At 39.9% G+C, this 19,054-nt stretch overlaps 1 protein-coding gene across 6 annotated transcripts in view; it reads left to right on the top strand.

Moving 5' to 3' along the window:
* The window catches only part of PLCH1 (phospholipase C eta 1), a 219,594-nt gene that overhangs the window by 18,426 nt on the left and 182,114 nt on the right, over nucleotides 1-19,054 (top strand). For all 6 annotated transcript variants that reach the window (XM_043595074.1, XM_043595073.1, XM_043595068.1 and 3 more), the window contains exon 2: nucleotides 13,450-13,566. In XM_043595074.1, coding sequence (XP_043451009.1) covers nucleotides 13,488-13,566 — 79 coding nt within the window. In that variant the 5' untranslated portion in view covers nucleotides 13,450-13,487. The remainder of the gene's footprint in view (nucleotides 1-13,449; nucleotides 13,567-19,054) is intronic.

A 19,054-nucleotide genomic window follows, 5' to 3' on the forward strand; every position in this document is an offset into this window, starting at 1 on the left:
AATATTTTTAACTAGAGGAATACTGTGGGTCAAGATTCAGGGTTGGGGAAAACAGCTAACGTATGTATAAATGCCTATATTAGAAAACCTGAAAGTTAACTAAATGTTGAAGTTAGAAAATTTGAAAAAGGTGCAATATAGACTCAAAATAGAAAAGAGTAATAGTAATAATTTCATGTTAGTCAATGGAGAGGATTAATAATGACAAATTTTAGCTCATTTGTAAAAGCTAGTGATATTGATAAACATGTGAGATTGATTTGCATAGAAGAGAGCAGTACAAATAAACAGTATTAGGAATGGAAAAGCAGATGTTTTAGAACTAAAAAGACTATATTATGAGCTAATTTATGCTAAAACATTTGAAAGCTTAGAGTAAATAAGTTACTAAAGAAATATAACTTAACAAAACTAAATTCAAAAAAATAGAAAGGCTAAATCATCCTATAATTTTTATTTTATTTATGTTTTTTAAAGTTTGAGAGAGAGAAAACATGTGCGCACGCACACACACACACACACACACACAAGTAGTGGAGGGGCAGAGGGAGAGAGAATCCCAACCATGCCTCTCGCTGTCAGCACAGAGCCTGACAAGGGGCTTGAATCCACAAACTGTGAGGTCATGACCCCAGCCGAAATCAAGTGTTCAATCCTAATCCAGGTTCCCCAATTCTGTATTTTTTTAAATAAAATAAGCCAGTAGCCAAATATTTCTCCGTAAAGGAAGGTCTAGGCTTAGATGGGTTTATGGGCAAGTTTTACCAAACATTCAAGAAAAAGATAATTTCAAACTTGCATAAATCCTTCTAGGGAATAGAGATGCATATTATAAAGCTATAGTCTCAATGCAAAAAGTGTTGAGAACAATATTAAAATGGAAACTATTATAGGCCAAACTTGGGAATATACTCGAAAAAATCATAAAACATGAGCAAGCTAAATCATCAGTGTATTAAAAAGACAATACACGGGTGCCTGGGTGGCTCAGTTAGTTAACCGTCAGACTGTAGAATTTGGCTTGGGTCATGATCTCCTGGTTTGTGAGTACGAGGAGTCTGTTGCCACATCAGGCTATGCTCTGGCAGTGTGGAGCCTGCTTGGGATTCTCTCACTCTCTCTCTCTCTGCCCCTCCCCAGCTCGCTCTGTCTCTCAAAATAAAACAAAACAAAACCTAAATAAAATAAAGACAATATATTGTGAACAAATTGGATTCATGCTGGAATTGCAGGGTCGATTTAACATTAGAAAATTCATCATATTAATAAATTAATGGTGAAAGATCGTATCACATGCAGAGAAAGTGTGTTAAAATGTTTAATGTCATGTAAAAAAACTTTAAGAAATTGAAATAGAAGGGAGCTTTCTTAATATGATAATTTACAAGGCGCCTGGGTGGCTCAGTTGGGTGAGCGGCCGACTTTGGCTCAGGTCGTGATCTTGCAGTTCGTGGGTTTGAACCCTGCGTTGAGCTCTGTGCTGACAGTCCGGAGCCTGGACCCTGCTTCAGATTCTGTGTACTCCCTCCCCCCCGCCCCTCCCCCACTTATGCTCTGTCTCTCAAAAATAAACATTTAAAAATATTTTTTAAAATATGATAATTTACCAAGACCCTACAACAGACATGACTGTTAATGGTAAAACATGGAAGTATTTTTTTCTTGTTAAGATCAGGATCCATTATTCTATGCAATATTGTTTTTCCTAGTTGATGTTTCATATCCTGCTTTTTTTTCATATAGTATGATATCATGAGCATATTCCACACTCATTTACAGAGTCTTTGCAAACACAATTGTTAATATCTGTATGACCGTCAATGCTAACCCAATAGTTGGATATTTAGAGTTCTGATTTTTCTGTGTCATGAAAAATGATGCAGTGAACATTTTTATGTGTACATAAAATTTCTTTATTTTTTTCTGATGTATTTCCAGAAGAGGAATTAGTGAAGTGAAAGGTAGGTACTCTGTCAAGTACTGGATACATACTATATTTTAAGCCAGCCTTTTCAAATGAAGCATCCATGGGTCTTTGGAGGGTGCATTGCAGCTCATTGCTCAACTAGCTCAGAGCATTTTCAGCTCCTGATTGCTGTAAAGAAACAAAACACACCAGGAACTTAGGGTTTAGTGGTGTCCCCTGTGAGCCTAAAAAAATGAACAAAGTGCCCTTTTATTTCTTTCCCTTTCTGTACATAGTGGGGAGGGGGGCTAGCTATGGAATTAGGCTGTTTGTAGAGCCCTTTGACAACCAGTTTGGCAGTGCTTGAAAACCTGTGGGAAGTGGAGGAGGGAGCTTGTGAATGGGGGTGGGAGATGGATACAGGACAGTGACCTGCCAGCTGAGGAGTGGAGTGGGGCCCAGGCCCTCCGTGCCTCACCCAGGGTTCTGAACTGCTTTAAAGCCATCAGTTTGGGTTTGGTCCAGAGGAAGAAGAGCTATGGCCCTCAAACCTCATCCCTGCACTGTGTAATTCTCGTAACTCAGAATTGGTGCAGAAATGCAAGAAGAGAAGCTTTCTTTGAAATCTTAGCTTTCAACTGGATTTGACTTGAATTCTGACCTTCTAGGGATGCCTGGGTACAGAAATTCCCAAATGTGTTGTCAAAGGCCGTGTGGTGCTGGACAGTTTTGTGGTCTTTTCCCCTATGCCTTCCTGTTTCTTATTGTTTTATGAATAATGCTGTCAGAGCCTATTAATTATGTCTTTTATCTCTCAGCAAGGCTTAAAGAAAATCACTACTTCTCCATATAAGTTAAATGCTATAGTATCTACTAATGGAAATCAACTCTGCTTTCTCCGGGCTATTTTAATTTGTAATTTTAATTTATAATTTAACTTGTAAATAAAGATACAGTTTGGGATACTAGGGAGGAGTTGCCCATAATCCTTATTAATTCCTTTCTGACAACAGAGTTTATGCATTATATTTTGATTTTTGGCTATAGCGTTCTTCACTGTTGTTAGCAATTTGGAGAATACATGAGCTCCTCAAACAGTTTTCACATAATGGCTGGCTAGAAAATTTGGCCTTGGTGTTTCTGAACTTGGTCCAAGTAGTTCACTCAAATATCATTGCAAAGAAACCTCCCACCATTTGATAGAGAACTGACACTTTACTCTGATCCCTTCCAATCTGTGTACTTCAAAGGCTCCCGGCTGCAGGGACAAGGTATGCATTTTTTTTTTTTTGAAGTAACATTTCATTTAGGCCTTGCCTCCTGCCGCCTGCCCTTCTTTGGCCCCTAGTGGAGTTGGATTGAGGGGTGGGAATGAGAAGAATAAATCTTACCTATCACGAGTAACACAGCCCTAGGCTCTTTCCATAGGAAGCTGAGTGTCAGGGATGGAACACTGCTGGACAGAGGATATGGACTGGACAGTGGATTTGGTGTCAGAGGACATAGGTTTGCAACCTGTTGTTTCCTATTAACTTCTTTGAACTCATACTTCATGGTCCATGATTCATAGGGCTATTCTAAGTGTCAGGTTTTTTTTTAATGTTTATTTTTGAGAGAGAGAGAGAGAAAGAGAGCACAAGTTGGGGAGAGGGACAGAGAGAGGGAGACACAAGAATCTGAAGCAGGCTCCAGGCTCTGAACTGTCAGCCCAGAGCCGGATGCATGGCTTGAACTCACGAACTGGGAGATCGTGCCCTGAACTGAAGTCAGACGCTTAACTGACTGAGCAACCCAGGAGCCCCAGTGTCAGTTTTTTAAGAAAAGAAGATACAAATGAAAATGTTGTATAAACCATAAAGGGATTTGCAAATAATATCCTGTTAAGAAAGAATGGGAGGAATGGGAGTAGGAACGTCGGTTTTGACGGAAGAGGGGTGTCAAAGGAGAACGGGCTGTAGTAGCAGCGGTTGCAGTAGGTAAAGAGGTAGAGGAGGCAGTCAGCATGTAGCAGACCAATCCCTCTACTTAAGGAAAACGAAGCGCAACAACAGGGAACGAGCTAGAGAGTGTTACGGTAAGCGAAATAAGCTAAGCGAGTAAGTCAAAGAGAAGACAAATACCATATGATTTCACGCATATGTGGAATTTAAGAAACAAATGATCAGAGAATAAAAGAGGCAAAAAAACAGACTCTTAACTGTAGAGACTCTTAACTACAGAGAACAAACAGATGGTTACCAGAGGGGAGGGGGTTGGGGGATGGGTGAAATAGGTGATGGGGATGACGAGTACACTTATCTTTTTTAATAAATATATTTATTTTGGAGAGACCACAAGCAGGGGAGGGGCAAAGAGAGGGAGACAGAGGATCTGAAGCAGGCTCTGCACTGACAGGCTAAAGCAGCGAGCCCAATGTGGGGCTCAAACTCACAAACCGCAAGATCATGACCTGAGCTGAAGTTGGATGCTTAACAGACAGCCACCCAGGAGCGCCAAGAGTATACTTATCTTGATGAGCCCTGAGTAATATATGAAATTGTTCAATCACTATATTGTACACCCATAACAAATTTAACATTGTATGTTAACTGTACTGGAGTTAAAAAAAATTATATATGTATGTATAAGTGTGTGTGTGTGTGTGTGTGTGTGTGTGTGTGTGTGTATGTATGTATGTATGTATGTATGTATGTATAGTGTTCCCTCCACCCTGCAAAGTTCTCTCTCAAAGATTTTCTGTCTTTTGATTCCTTTAGCACGATGTTATTAGAACTCTGGTTTCCATGTATAAACTTGAATAATTTATCTTTTATTAAGCCATTCAAATGACTTGAATAGATTTGTAGTGTTTCATAAAACTCATGTTAAAGCACTGATATGGGTTTGCCACACATTTAAAAAATGCTGAGGTTTGGGGTGGGGCACCTGGGTAGCTCAGTCAGTTAAGCCTTAGGACTCTTGATTTCCGCTCAGGTCATGATCTCACAGTTCATGAGTTTGAGCCCTGCATAGGGTTCTGTGCTGACAGTGAGGAGCCTGCTTGGGATAGTCTCTCTCCCTCTCTCTCAAAATAAACTAAAGAAAAAAAGAAGAATGATTAAAACAAGACAACCAAGAAAAACCACTAAGGGAATTCTAAAGCTAAAGAGAAAGTTTCAGGTTTTGCTGTGCTTCATACACCTTCAAAGGGTGTGAGGGGATCCTTTGCAACCAGAACAAAGGACTTAAATGCAGTGTTACCTCTAAGGAAATCCCAAGAAAATACAGAATTCTATTGTGAAACTCAGGACCAGTTAAAAACAACTTGCCCAAGGTCTCCCCTGAGTCATTGTTAGAGATGAAACTAGACTAGAGAGCTCATAACTGCCAGGTGGATTGTCTTTACACTTTGCTTTGCTGACAACTTTCACCCGTCAAGACCCTTTGGCTGCAAGTGATAGCTCAACTCCATGTGGCTTAAACAAAACTAAACAAAAAAGGGAATGTACTGGCTCATTTAACTAAAAAGTGGAGGGATGGATCCAATAGGACTTAGTTTCTTTCCATTCTTCTGGGTTGGATTACGCAGATTGTACCTTTGTAGGGATAAGATTGCTGCCAGGAACTTTAGGTTTTGAGGGCTCACAACTTTAAGTCTAACAGAAAAGTTTCTTTTCTCCAACAGGTCAAACAGAAATCTATGCCTGACTCTCGGTGGTCCGAAAAGATGTGCACCTCCTGTACTGTGGCCTGGAGGGTGCGGGTCTCTGATTTGACAGGCCTAAACCACATGCCCACCTGGGTCAGGGGATAAGCTGACATGAGCTAAGTCTATGGATATAAAGGAGTTTCCTAGAGGAAAGCCAGAGGAAGGAGGGTTGGGTACGACAACCAGCAGATGCCTGCCACTCTGGAGCTCTTCCTGAGGGGACTTTAGTTCAGTTAAGTACTTGTTTGTATGAAGGATTTCTTTTTAATTTGGAGGGTGCTAAAAGTAATCCCCCTCCCCCCTTTTTTAAATTTAAAGTCTAGTCAGTTAACGTATAGTGCAATATTGGTTTCAGGAGTAGAATTCACTGATTCGTCACTTATAACACCCAGTGCTCATCACAACACCTGCCTTCCTTACTTGGTACCCATCTAGCCCATCCCCTACCCACCTCCCTCCATCAACCCTCAGTTTGTTCCCTATGGTTGAATCTCTTGTGGTTTGTTTCATCTCTTCTCTCCCTTCCTCCCTTCCCATGTGTTCATCTGTTTTGTTTCTGAAATTCCACATATGAGTGAAATCATATTGTATTTGTCTTTCTACAATTGACTTATTTAGCTTAGCCTAATACATTCTAGCTCCATCCAGGTCATTGCATGGCAAGATTCCATTCTTTTTTTTTTTTTTTTAACATTTATTTATTTTTGAGAGAGAGCATGAGCAGGGGAGGGGCATAGAGAGGGAGACACAGAATCCAAAGTAGGCTGTAGGCTCTGAGCTATCAGCACAGAGCCTGATGTGGGGCTTGAACCCATGAACTGTGAGATCATGACTTGAACTGAAGTTGCACACTTAACTGACTGAGCCACCCAGGTGCCCCAAGATTTCATTTTTTTTGATGGCTGAGTAATATTCCAGTGTATAGTAAAACCTTGGATTATGAGTAACTTGTTCTGCGGGTGTTCCACAAGATGAGCAAACATTTCTTTCTTTAAAAAAAATTTTTTTTAACGTTTATTATTGAAAGACAGAGAGAGGCAGAGCGTGAGCAGGGGAGGGGCAGAGATAGAGGGAGACACAGAATCTGAAACAGGCTCCAGACTCTGAGCTGTCAGCACAGAGCCTGACACTGGGCTCAAACTCACAAACCACGAGATCATGACCTGAGCTGAGATCATGACCTGAGCCGAAGTCAATGCTTAACCGACTGAGCCACCCGCGCGCCCCGATGAGCAAACATTTCTAATAAATTTTAACTCAATAAATGAGTGATGTCTTGCAATACAATTTGTATGTGACGCTGGATGTCACATGATCACAACTGAGCCAATGGTTCTTAAAATTTACTTTGATATAGAAGTGCTTTGAATTACAGGCATGTTTCCGGAATGAATTATGCTCAAAAAACCAAGGTTTATATATTTTTATATTTACCATATCTAAAAGCATTTTTAAACATCTTTGCTTTTTACTGAAAATACTTCCTGCTTTTCTTAAAGGTATCAATCCTAGGGGCACCTGGGTGGCTCAGTCGGTTGAGTGTCAGACTTCGGCTCAGGTCATGAACTCGCCGTTTGTAAGTTCGAGCCCTGTGCTGACAGCTCAGAGCCTGGAGCCTGCTTCTGATTCTGTGTCTCCCTCTCTCTCTGCCCCCACCCCTGCTTGCACTCTGTGTCTCTCTCTGTGTCTCAAAAATAAACAGTAAACAAAATTAAAAAAAAAAAAAGGTGTCATCCTAGAATTTCTGTTTTCTTTGTTGGTGGTGTCCTGCTATAGTTTTCTGATTGTCCTATAGTTTGACATTGGCAGTTTTAGTCATGAACCTACAGGTGAAACGGCAAAAATGAATAAATGTAGAATGATGATAAAAGATACTAATCATAAAGCAAACTTAGGAGTATTTAAACTTTGTGGATGTTTATCGGTGCCTCTGATACATGCATCCTCTCTGCATGCTTGTATGGCTTCTTTCATTTCTTATGGCTGCCTTATTTCTTATTGAGTTTTTGGAATGTGGGGGTCTTTGAGTGGAGTTGATTACAACTTCTTTCTCAAGTTACATTTATCTTGTAGAAATATATTTATTGATATGGCTAGAGTAAGTTACTAAGTAAGAAAAGTAGACTACAAAACAGTAGGATCTGATTTGTGTTTTAAAAAAAGAAAATAGGCCACAGTGTCCATGGCAGCTGTCTCTGGGTGGTGAGTGATATCACTATGTATGTTTTTTGAGCTTTTCTATGTGTTTAAAGCTCTAAAAATGGATAAGAACAGTTAAAGATAAATGCATTTATACAGCATTTCCTATAACTTTACCATCCACTAAAAAAAAAAAATTATTAACCTTGTTCTGGAGGCAGAATCTGAAGCCAGTTTTAATAACAGTTACTTCCCTATACAATGTTTCTTAGTCATTGTAAGTTATTAATTTTGTGAATCATTGCAAGGATTGGGGATCTGTATGTTCTACTAAAGAGTTCTAAATGTAACATATACATTCCATAAACCTCTTAGGAGGTGGAGTGAGCATTTTCTAAGTCCCAAAAGAAAGTTGAATCAGTTTAAAAAAAAAAATTTTTTTTAATGTTTATTTATTTTTGAGACAGAGAGAGACAGAGCATGAACAGGGGAGGGTCAGAGAGAGAGGGAGACACAGAATCTGAAACAGGCTCCGGGCTCCGAGCTGTCAGCACAGAGCCCGATGCAGGGTTGAACCCACGGACCGCGAGATCATGACCTGGGCTGAAGTCAGACGCTCAACCGACTGAGCCAACCAGGCGCCCCAAGTTGAATCAGTTTTTAAACATCTTTTGTTTTTGCTTGAAAATCGACCAAACAATTTCAAATTGAGTACATGGTGCAGTGAAGTACATCTCTGATGTAATCTAAATTGTTATTTTTTGAAAAATCAATGAAAGTATATTTTAGTAGATATTTTCACATATTGTGTTCACAAAAATGGGACCATGAAACACTCAAGAGATCCTTGCTTTGAGACTCCTGAGGCTGGGTTTCCTGCCAGCTTTATCTAACAGCTATGCTATTCTGCAAATTATTCATCCTTTCTGGGCCTCAGATTTTTTTTCTGGCTTCAACATGAGAGGTTTATCTTAGCTGATTTCTAAGGTTTCTTTCAGTTGCTTCCCCTTGGTGAGCACTTGCTTCCCCTTGGTGAGCATTTGGCCCTGGGATCTTTTAAATCTGATCTAAACCAAGATTGAGTTTGTTGCACAACTCTCTCTTTCTCTGCCCTAGCCCTACTAACTCCATTATCTCCATCTCCATCATCTCTAGATTTTGAAATCATTTGCTCTGATTCTAGAGGCCAGAGTGAGCCCTTTCTTCCTTCAGTCTTCAACAAGTAGGAATCCAGGAAATGGGGCATATAAGGAAGGCATCGTTAATGTTTACTAAGGGCCTGCAGTGTGCATTGCCTGGGTCAGGCACCCAGAGGCAGCTTACAATCTTCTATCCTTCAGCAGCAAGCAGATGCCAGGAGAGGTAAGATGTGTAAGCAATTAACCAAAGTAAGGAGGCTTACAGCCTGGAAGCCATAGGGTTCAACTACTTAGTCTTTCGTGCTCTAGTTCAACCGTATATATTCTCTGAGCCTCTTCTTCCTAAAAACACCCACCCAGAAGAGTTTCTTCAAGGAGAGATAATATACGTGAAGAATGATTTTTAGCTTTGGATGCACTTTGAAATCACCTGTGGAGTGATACCTAAGTTCCACCCCTAGAGATTCTGATATAATTGGTCTAGGGTGTGGCCTGGGATCTGGGATTCTAAGTTTTCCCAAGAGATTGATTCTAATGTGTAGTCAAGGTTGAGACCCCATGATGTCAATAAAGCCTTATCACAGGAACTGTGATAAGGTACTCAATAACTGGTACTTAGTAACTGGTGCAGCCACTCTGGAAAACAGTGTGGAGTTTCCTCAAAAATTTAAAAGCAGCATTACCCTACAGCCCAGCAATTGCACTACTAGGAAGTTATCCAAAGGATACAGCAGTGCTGATTCGAAGGGGCACATGCACCCCTATGTTTATAGCAGCACTATCAACAATAGCCAAATTATGGAAAGAGCCCAAATGTCCATCAACTGATAAGTGGATAAAGAAGATGTGGTAGATATATACAATGGAATACTACTCGGTGATGAAAAGGAATGAAATCTTGCCATCTGCAACAACATGGAATGAACTGGAGGGTATTATGCTAAATTAAATAAGCCAGTCAGAAAAAGACAGATATCATGATTTCACTCATATGTGGAATTTGAGAAACTGAACAGACAACAATAGGGGAAGGGGAGGGAAGTGACGGAAAAATAAGATAAAAACAGAGAAGGAGGCAAACCATAAGAGACTCTTAAATACAGAGAACAAACTGAGGGTTGATGGGGGTGGGGAAAACGGGTGATGGGCATTGAGGAGGGCACTTGTTGGGATGAACACTGGGTGTTATATGTAAGTGATGAATCACTGGAATCTACTCCTGAAGCCAAGACTATACTATGTTAGCTAACTTGAAAATTAAAAAAATTTTTTTTTTTGGTACATAGTAGGTACTCAATAACTGGTAGCTAGGATTAAGGCAGTTCAGTGCCTGAGAGAGTTTCAGGTAAATTGGAGGGGGAGATCCTGGGGGTATTTCAGGAAGGCAGTGGTTTTTTTAACCAGCCCTTAAAGAAAAGGGCAATGGTTATAGTGTGAATAAAAAGATCAAGTTGGAAAGGTGGGTCCGTAGAGGACTGGTGATCAAATATCTCTATTACATACATCTGTGGGAATTTGTATTTCTGTCCTCAAAGAGTTGAAGGTCTCAGTCCTCACTGAATGTATCTGAGGATGTTACCTATATTCATTATATATTGCTGTATGATAAATTACCCAAATCTTAGTGTCTTAAGGCAACAATAATTATTAGCTTTCATTGTTATTGTGGGTCAGAAATATAGATGGGGTGCAGAGGAGATGACTTGTCTCTGTACCTCTGTCTCTGGGGCTTCATCTAGAATACTTGAAGGCTGGGGTTAGAATGGTCAATAGATTCATTGATGTTGGCTGTTGGCTGAGGGCCTAGCTGGTGCTGTCAGTTGGAACACTCATATCTGGGCTTCCTTACAACATGGTGCCTTGGTTCTCAGGGTGAACATTCTGAGAGCCAAGGCAGAAGCTGTATCCTTTTTATGATGTAGTTTTGGAACCAATTACACAGCATCAATTACAGCTGACTTTGCTAGAAATGAATCACTGAATGCAGGCCATATTCAAAGGAAGGCGAATTAGATTCTACCATTTGAAGAGAGGGAGAAATGTACAAGAATTTATAGGACATATTTAAAAACCACCAAAAAATTAATTAAAAAAAATAAAAAAAATTTAAACCACTGCATTACATAACAGTCTAGTTCTTTATAGCCTGTTATGGCTAGAATCTTGGGTTTGGAATCTGAAGATATGATTTCAAATCCCACCGCCACCTTTTCCTAGCAGCATGGGTGAACCACTTATGCTAACACCCTCTTCTTTCCTTCTTTCATCTGGTTAAGAGGACGCCAAGTGAGAGTCAGGTATGTGCATGTGTTTTGCTAACTATATACAAATGCACATTGTTCTTTCACCTTCAGATGCCTCTAAACTTCCTTGGATTGAGAACGAATAGGGCAAAAGAATGACACAGGAAACCACAAAATCAAGTGAGTAAGGAAAAATGAGCATCAATACAGACAGGGTTCTCTTTAATTCCATGTACCTCAAAATATTTCCAATATGAATAAACAATACATTTTTTTAAGAAAATGGGTACTACTGATAATCCCAAAAGTTATTTCCAGTTCTTTCAAAATGGTATTATTAAAATATAGATGTCTTTGGGGCACCTGGGTGGCTTAGTTGGTTAAGCATCTGACTCTTGATTTAGGCTCAGGTCATGATCTCACTGTTCATGGGTTCGAGCCCTGCATCAGGCTCTGTGCTGATGGTGCAGAGTTTGCTTAGGATCCTGTCTCTCCCCCTCTCTCTTTGTCCCTCCCCTGTTTGTGCTCTCTCTCTCAAAATAAATAAATAAATTTAAATAAAATTTCATGTATGTATTTGTATTTATACATACATATGTAAATACATAGGAAAAGAACTGGAATGATACACACCAAACAAAGGTGTTCATTCCAAGAGAGGGATGTGGAATGAGGGAAGCGGGGTTTTTTAAATTTTGAAAAATTTTTGATGAATTTGTGTTGACATTAAAAAATTAATAAATGTATACAAACACATTATTTATATAACTAAAGTATTTATTTAATGCTTATTTTGAGAGAGTGAGCATGTGAGTGGAGGAGGGGCAAAGAGAGAGAGCGAGAGAGAATCCCAAGCAGGCTCCACACTATCAGCACAGAGCCCGATGTGGGCTCTCACACAAATCGTGAGATCATGACCTGAGCTGAAATCAAAAGTCAGACGGTTAACCAACTGTGCTACCCAGGCACCCCTAAAAATAGTTTTTAAGAGGAGAGCTCTTTGTAGTATTCACTTGGATTGGAGGAGGACATTGTCTCCAATAATCAGTTGTTTTCTGTCATATTTTACAATGGGATCCACAGATGGTTTTAACTTGGAGTGGTGGGACTCATCTTCAGCCTGAGGGAGTAGGGGCGGCAGGCAGCCAGACTTAGCCAGGTGGGGATAAGGCAGGAAGTAGGCGTTGAGGCATGGAGCCAGAAGAAAGGTAGGATAGGTAGGAGTCAGATAAGATTGCTGTTAGAGAGGGTTAAGAATGGGCCTTTGAGCCAAGGAGAAGTTTTAGGGACTTTCACCAGTTGTTCCATTGATGAATAGACAAAGCTCTGATGATTTATTTTTTTCACTGGGTGGCTGACTTCATCCTGGAGTATCTTTACAAAACTCTAGATTGTTCTACTAGGACAGATAACAAATTGTTTCCCACCTGTGGGTTTTCCTTCATGCCAGCCCTGCTTGGTGTTGCCTGGCCTTATTCCGTGACCAGAAAAGAAGCTGGAATTCTGAAAAGTTGCTTTAGCCAAATCCTGTGAACAAAGGGGGCCTTGTTCAGGGTTATGCACATCAGCTTTTGGAGGAGTTTAATTCATCAGCTCAAATCTCTGCTTTTCAAGCCCTTGCTCTAGTTAGCATTGTGTTTCTCTGTGGAGGGGAAAGCCTCACGTGGGGGCAGGCAACACTGCTTGTTCACCCTGCTTGAGGCCTGCACCCAGCTCTACTTACACCAGTAAGTTCAGTGTGGGTTGATCCAGACTTAATGGTACTGAATGGACCACCAGTGAATCCAAAAGGAGGCAGGCTTTGTTACTGTGTTTAGCTTATCCATTGCTCCATGGACACTGTTAATTTCTAAGATTTCTGTGGATTGATTGCATAGTCTACCAGAGTGGTACTGACACAAAATTCACCAACTGGTAATGACAGTCACCCTCCTGTTACTCACCTCCCTCCTGCAGATGAAATTTCCTGAGACGTTACCAGCACTGGCTGGGTTGAGTCCTGGTCAAATATGGGCAAGGCCTAGAGCCCATAAACTAGTCCTGAAACTTATTCCCGAATGGTAGATTTTTTTTCCCTTGAGACAGCAATAACTTTGCGTCCTGAAAAGTGCTATTTGAAAAAGCTACCGTTTTCGTGCATTAAATGATGTTCTACCCTCTGGGAAGGCTTGTGGGAAATTTCTCAGGACGTACGGGACTCTGCTTCCATGTGTGGAGAAGTTGTGTGCTGCATGGGTTGCCTCATAATGCTGGGTAACTGATGCATTGTGTTACTGGGGTGAGCGTGTGGCTGCCATTTTCTTCATTTTTGTCTCATTCTGTTTCCCTTGACAGCAATTTGGTTTTGATGCTGTGCCAGAAATCTTCTGACAATGAGCTACTGGAACTTGGAGAAAAGAAACTGTGTGCAGTACCGCAGGCATTTTCTGGTGGACAACAGTGTGTTTCACGGTGAGCTGCCTTTTATGTTTATGGAGTTGGATCTTTTATTTTGTTTCCGACAGCACTTTTATTCTAGCACTCTGGATGCAAATATGGCGTCATTGTTGGGTTGAATCAAGAGCTTGAGTTAACTTGTTGATGGATGATTTGCCTGAGAAGCCCCAGTGGACTTACTCCCTACAGGTGTAAGCAATGTGCCCATCTCAATAACCATAATGCTGTTATCATTTTTTTCTTTACAAATTAGTTTATATCAGTGCCTTTCCTCTTTTATGCTGCCAACTCCAGTAATACCTCTTTCTGATGTTTGAAATTCTGGGAGGCTAGACACATAGTAAGTGTTCAGTTAACATATGTGGATCACCAGTCCGTGCTCCTTACCAGCGTGGTGTGTGTCACACTCTCAGGCCACCTATAAAAATAGAACAGAGCCATTCACAGCACTTGCCTATGAGGATCAGGATTACTGCAGCCACAAATCAGAGAGTAATCAATATTAGTCATTTTCCTGGCAAACTAAGATGAATTGCCTTCACCCTGCTGGTGCGTTTGTTTTGTGATATATAGTCAGGGATAAGCTCTGTCAATCCTGCTATCAGGATACCCTTGAGGGAAATTTATTTAAGAGTCAAAGATTTCCATGTTGCCGGTATTTTGGGAGTAATCTTCATCAAAAGCCAGGGGCATCGTAGAGGGTAGAGAGAAATTTCCCAGGGATCAGAATGCTGTTTGTATAACATCCTGTAATCTAGGCTGCCTTCAACTTACCAAGTTTAGTTTTTCTTCCCCTACTTGATGACAGACTTATGCTTTTTTATTGCTTTCAGTTTAAGATAAACTTAGCTTACTTACTTCAGAGGTTATTAAAGTACTTCGGAGGTTACAATGCTTGTTTCACATTTATTATGCTACCTTACTATAGGACTTTACGAGGTAAGTAGTACTTTATCTTACATGTCAAGAAAGAGATGAAATGACTGGCCCAAGTTGATCTAGTTAATTATTAGTAAGGTCAGAAGTAAAATTCCTGCCTCCACCTTTCCAGACCGGCTCTCCTGGCCTTGCAGTGGTGAATGCAGGGCCCTTAGCAAAGGAGACAGGGGAGCTGTGACCTTATACCGTGACTGGGACACTGAGTTCTGCTTTGTTTTTCTGTGACCTTCATCTAAGGGTTCTGTTCACTGCTTCAGCATTTGCTGTGGGGTATTTGCTGTCACAATTTTCTTACTGGTAATAAAAAAAAAAAAGAATAAATATGATAACTGAAGCAACACAAGAGTTAGAAGAACTAGCTTTATTTTTTCAAGTTTTATTTTGTGCCCGATTAGACAAAGTTTGGAGTTAAATGCCGCCAGATAGTATTTTAGAATGCCTTTGTCCAGAGATCTCAAAGGCTATAACAATTTAAAATAATTTCTATGTATTTTATAGTTGTATTACCACTTCGTGTATTACTGTATTGCAGATACTTACTGAGGGCTTGATGAACATGGTCATACTTAATTCTTCGGACAACTTTGTAATAATTATTATTCATCCCATTTTATAACTAGGAAACAGGCTTGGGGAAAATTGTGAAGTGGTGATCTTTCAAACTCTGATCTTTCTAACTCCAAAACACCATTATTTCTTTTCTTCCAGGCTGCAGTCTCCATTTCAGTAGAGAAATTAGCACTCAGAGGCTTAAGTTCCATTCAGCAGTATCTGCTCTGCTATTAACTAGCACTGTGATGATCTGGGGCAAATGATATAATCCTTCAAGATCTCCCTTCTGTCCCCTGTGGAATGAACATGCTGGTCTTGATTTTGAGTTTCTTTCTAGTTCTAATATTTGGGATTCTACTGAAGTATTTCTGAGAATAAAAAAAATTGCTGTATTTTGTGAGCTACCTTTCCCACTAAACATGAGATACACAAGGGGGCAGTAGAATACTTAAAATAAGAATTGGTTCCTTATATTTAAGAATTCCTCTTTTGAAAGGATTTAGGGATCTTAGATCTACCCAAGATTAAAAGGATTAAGGCCAGTTAGAATTATGATTCTATTCATTTATAATAAAGCAGTAGCTTTAAGTGTTTCTGATAGTGTAAAGTATCATTTTGGATTTCTCTGCGTGAGGATATTTATCAGGAAAGAATGATGCCTCTACTCTTCCTCTTTACCTCTGTGAACATGAATATCTGTTAAGACATGAACTTCTTTAACTTAATGGAGAGTTGTGAGGAGCTTTTGTATATTTTAAGCCAAGGGACCACTAATGATAGTATCTTTGTAGAGGATTTCAGAACATCTCTGAGAGAAGAGAAATGGCAGGACATGTTGAGTCAGAAATACCAGATTTCTTTTGGAAGGGGCTTCTGGAATATGGGATGAGTAGTTGGATGCTTTTTGCTTAATAGCTTGGCTTCACATGGTCTATGTTGATAGTTCTCCTCACATAACCAAATCATTCAAAACAAAAGGAAACAAAATCTCTTCCATTATAAACAGAAAAGAACCACTTCCTCTGCAAGATACTCGACTTCTAGACTGTATAGACTTGGCTGTGCAAATTGTGCTGGCCAGACACTTTACATACAGATTTACATGGTGGTCAGGAGAAAAGAGCTACATTAGAATGAGAACTATATGAGCTACAATGCTCAACAAAAGTAAAAATAAAAAATGTAACATTCGTATACTGCTTCACAGTTCATAAAGCATATTCATAGTCTCATTTTCTGAGTATGGAGGTAGTATGTTCTCATTGGAAACAATTTGGAAGGTTACCTACAATCCCACCGCCCAAAGAGAAACACTGTTAATAGTCTGTTTCTGTCCAGTGTTTTATCTTCTCTTTCCTCTGCAACAATCCTGATGGTAGGAATGAATATCTGGAAAAGTTAGGAAATGGTGTATATTGGGTGACAAAAATGACCTGGTTGAACTGACAGAATTCTATGTTCAGTGATGAGAGGGGTCCTGATAGGAATTATAAAAAGCTGTTTTTGTATTTCTCACTCATCTGTCCTTTGCCCAGATTTCTAGGGAATCTATTGAATCTAAAGGGTTTGTATACCTATTAAAGATGCCCCAGTAGCTGAAGTTTTTCTGTACTTGGCTTTTATGCACCTGATGTTTGAAATAGAAAAAAAACAAAACAAAACTTGCAAAGAATGATTTGTGTAATATGAATCTTATTTCTTTCTAATTTAAAAAATTAAAATTTAATTTAAAAAATTAAAAATTAAAAAAAAATTTTAACGTTTGTTTATTTTTGAGACAGAGAGAGACAGAGCATGAACGGGGGAGGGTCAGAGAGAGGGAGACACAGAATCTGAAACAGGCTCCAGGCTCTGAGCTGTCAGCACAGAGCCTGACGCGGGGCTCCAACTCACGGACCGCGAGATCACGACCTGAGCCGAAGTCGGACGCCTAACTGACTGAGCCACCCAGGCGCCCCTAAAAAAATTTTAATTTAAAAAATTAAAAAAAATTTTTAATTCTTGAGAGAGACACAGCATGAGTGGGGGGTGGGGGGTGAGCAGACTGAGAGAGGGACACAGAATCCAAAGCAGGCTCCAGGCTCTGAGCTGTCAGCACAGAGCCCGATGTGGGGCTCCAACTCACCAGCCGCGAGATATGACCTGAGCCAAAGTCAGATGCTCAACTGATGGAGCCGCCCAGGCATCCCTGTATGAATCTGATTTTAATAGGTTCTAGTTTCATGAATTATTCTTATTTGAAAATTACACTCTCAGCTGTTTCTCTTGGTTGCAACGAATTATAGCTTTTTTTTTTTTTTCCTGACCTGGGACAGATTCTTAAACCAATAATCAGTGTATTTGCAATTAATATATATAATTTTTATGCACATAAGTTTTTTTCCCACACATTTGAGTTCCTTAATAGAATAAATTTAGAGGTGACTTAACTTTTGTTTTCATGAACTGCTAATTATAATTGTGATGTTGGAAAGAATTATTAATTGCTTTCATTTTAGTTATGTTGTCACCCCAAGTTATAATGAATGAAGTTTATTTCTGTTGCTATCATGTTTTATGAATGTTTCTGAATGATCATCACAAATCTAGAGTAGAAAGGTTGTTTTTTTTTTTTTAAGTTTCTTTATTTCTGAGAGAGAAAGAGAGAGAGAGAGAGAGTGCGCATGAGCGGGGGAGGAGCAGAGAGAGGGAGACACAGAATCCAAAGCAGGCTCCAGGCTCTGAGCTGTCAGCAGAGCCTGATGTGGGGCTCAAACTCGCAAACTGTGAGATCATGACCTGAACCGAAGTCGGATGCTCAACCCACTGAGCCACCCAGGTGCCCCTAGAGTAGGAAGGTTTTAAACCGAATTATGAGTCGTCTTCCTACCTAGATAAAGTGAAGAATAGTTCTCTTATTAAATGTGGAATATGTCTTTTCAAAAATTGCTCTCTATATACTTTTACTTTGCCTCAAGAAACCTTCTAATACAACTAATTAATTTAATGAATTAATTTTGTCTATTATTAATTTTATCATTAATTTAATGTTTATCTAACCTCCCTTCCTGGCCAGAGGCCTACTCAGTAAATTTAGAAACTTAACTACCAGTTTATGAAAGAAAGTAAGCTGGGATGGGATCCTGGAGATTAGCTCTGTTTCCAGTTTCACTACCAACTTGTGTTGCGTTTGTCACCCAGGGGATCCTCACTTTCTCTCTCTTTCTAAAATGAGGGTTTTGCCAGATTCCAAAGTTCCCTCTAGCAGTAATGCTTGAGGTCTGCGTAGTCAGACATCAGAAAGTGTGTATGGTGAATGAGAGCATCCTATAGGCCAGGATGTGGGAAGGAAAGTCTGGCAAGATACTGATTAAGAGGAGGTAAGAATCTCTTTTGACTGCTAACTGTAGTTAGCTTTGTACTGGCAGAAACTTACATTTCCCTTCAGGGAGAATGGATGTGTGTGCATGTGTGTGTGTGCACGTGCTGGGCTCACGAGTTCCTCCTAACCATGGAGAGACCAGTACTTAGGACAGATAAGCAAGCTTTCAGGACAGACATCATTATATTAAAAAAAGAAGAGTGGAGAAGTTCCCTCCCCCTACACTGGCATTCCATCTTTTCTGGAAAAAGAAGGAAGAATGCCAGATCCTACCTGCTGTATATGAAAGGAGAATGAAATTATGCAGAAGTGAATTAGGGTTCTCATTAATTAGGCCATTTTATTAACAAGTTATGACTTCAGCAGCCTGCCTGCTTTAGGGAGGTGGGGACATCACTAGATTTTATATTAGTGTCATTACTGAGCTAAAGCCTAGCTTTTCCATCCGAGGATTGTATAAACATGTTCTAGGTCCGGAAAATACCAGTGCACATAGAATTACTATTAATGCAGTGACAGTCAAGATTTTGTGAGCATCATTAAAATCGAAAGTATTATCTCTTGGAGGCACCTGGCTGGCTCCGTTTGTAGAGCATGTGACTCTTGATCTTGGGGTCATGAGTTTGAGTCCCACGTTGGGCACAGAGATTA

The sequence above is a fragment of the Prionailurus bengalensis genome, chromosome C2 (assembly GCF_016509475.1).
Source record: "Prionailurus bengalensis isolate Pbe53 chromosome C2, Fcat_Pben_1.1_paternal_pri, whole genome shotgun sequence".
Taxonomy (NCBI): Eukaryota; Metazoa; Chordata; class Mammalia; order Carnivora; family Felidae; genus Prionailurus; species Prionailurus bengalensis.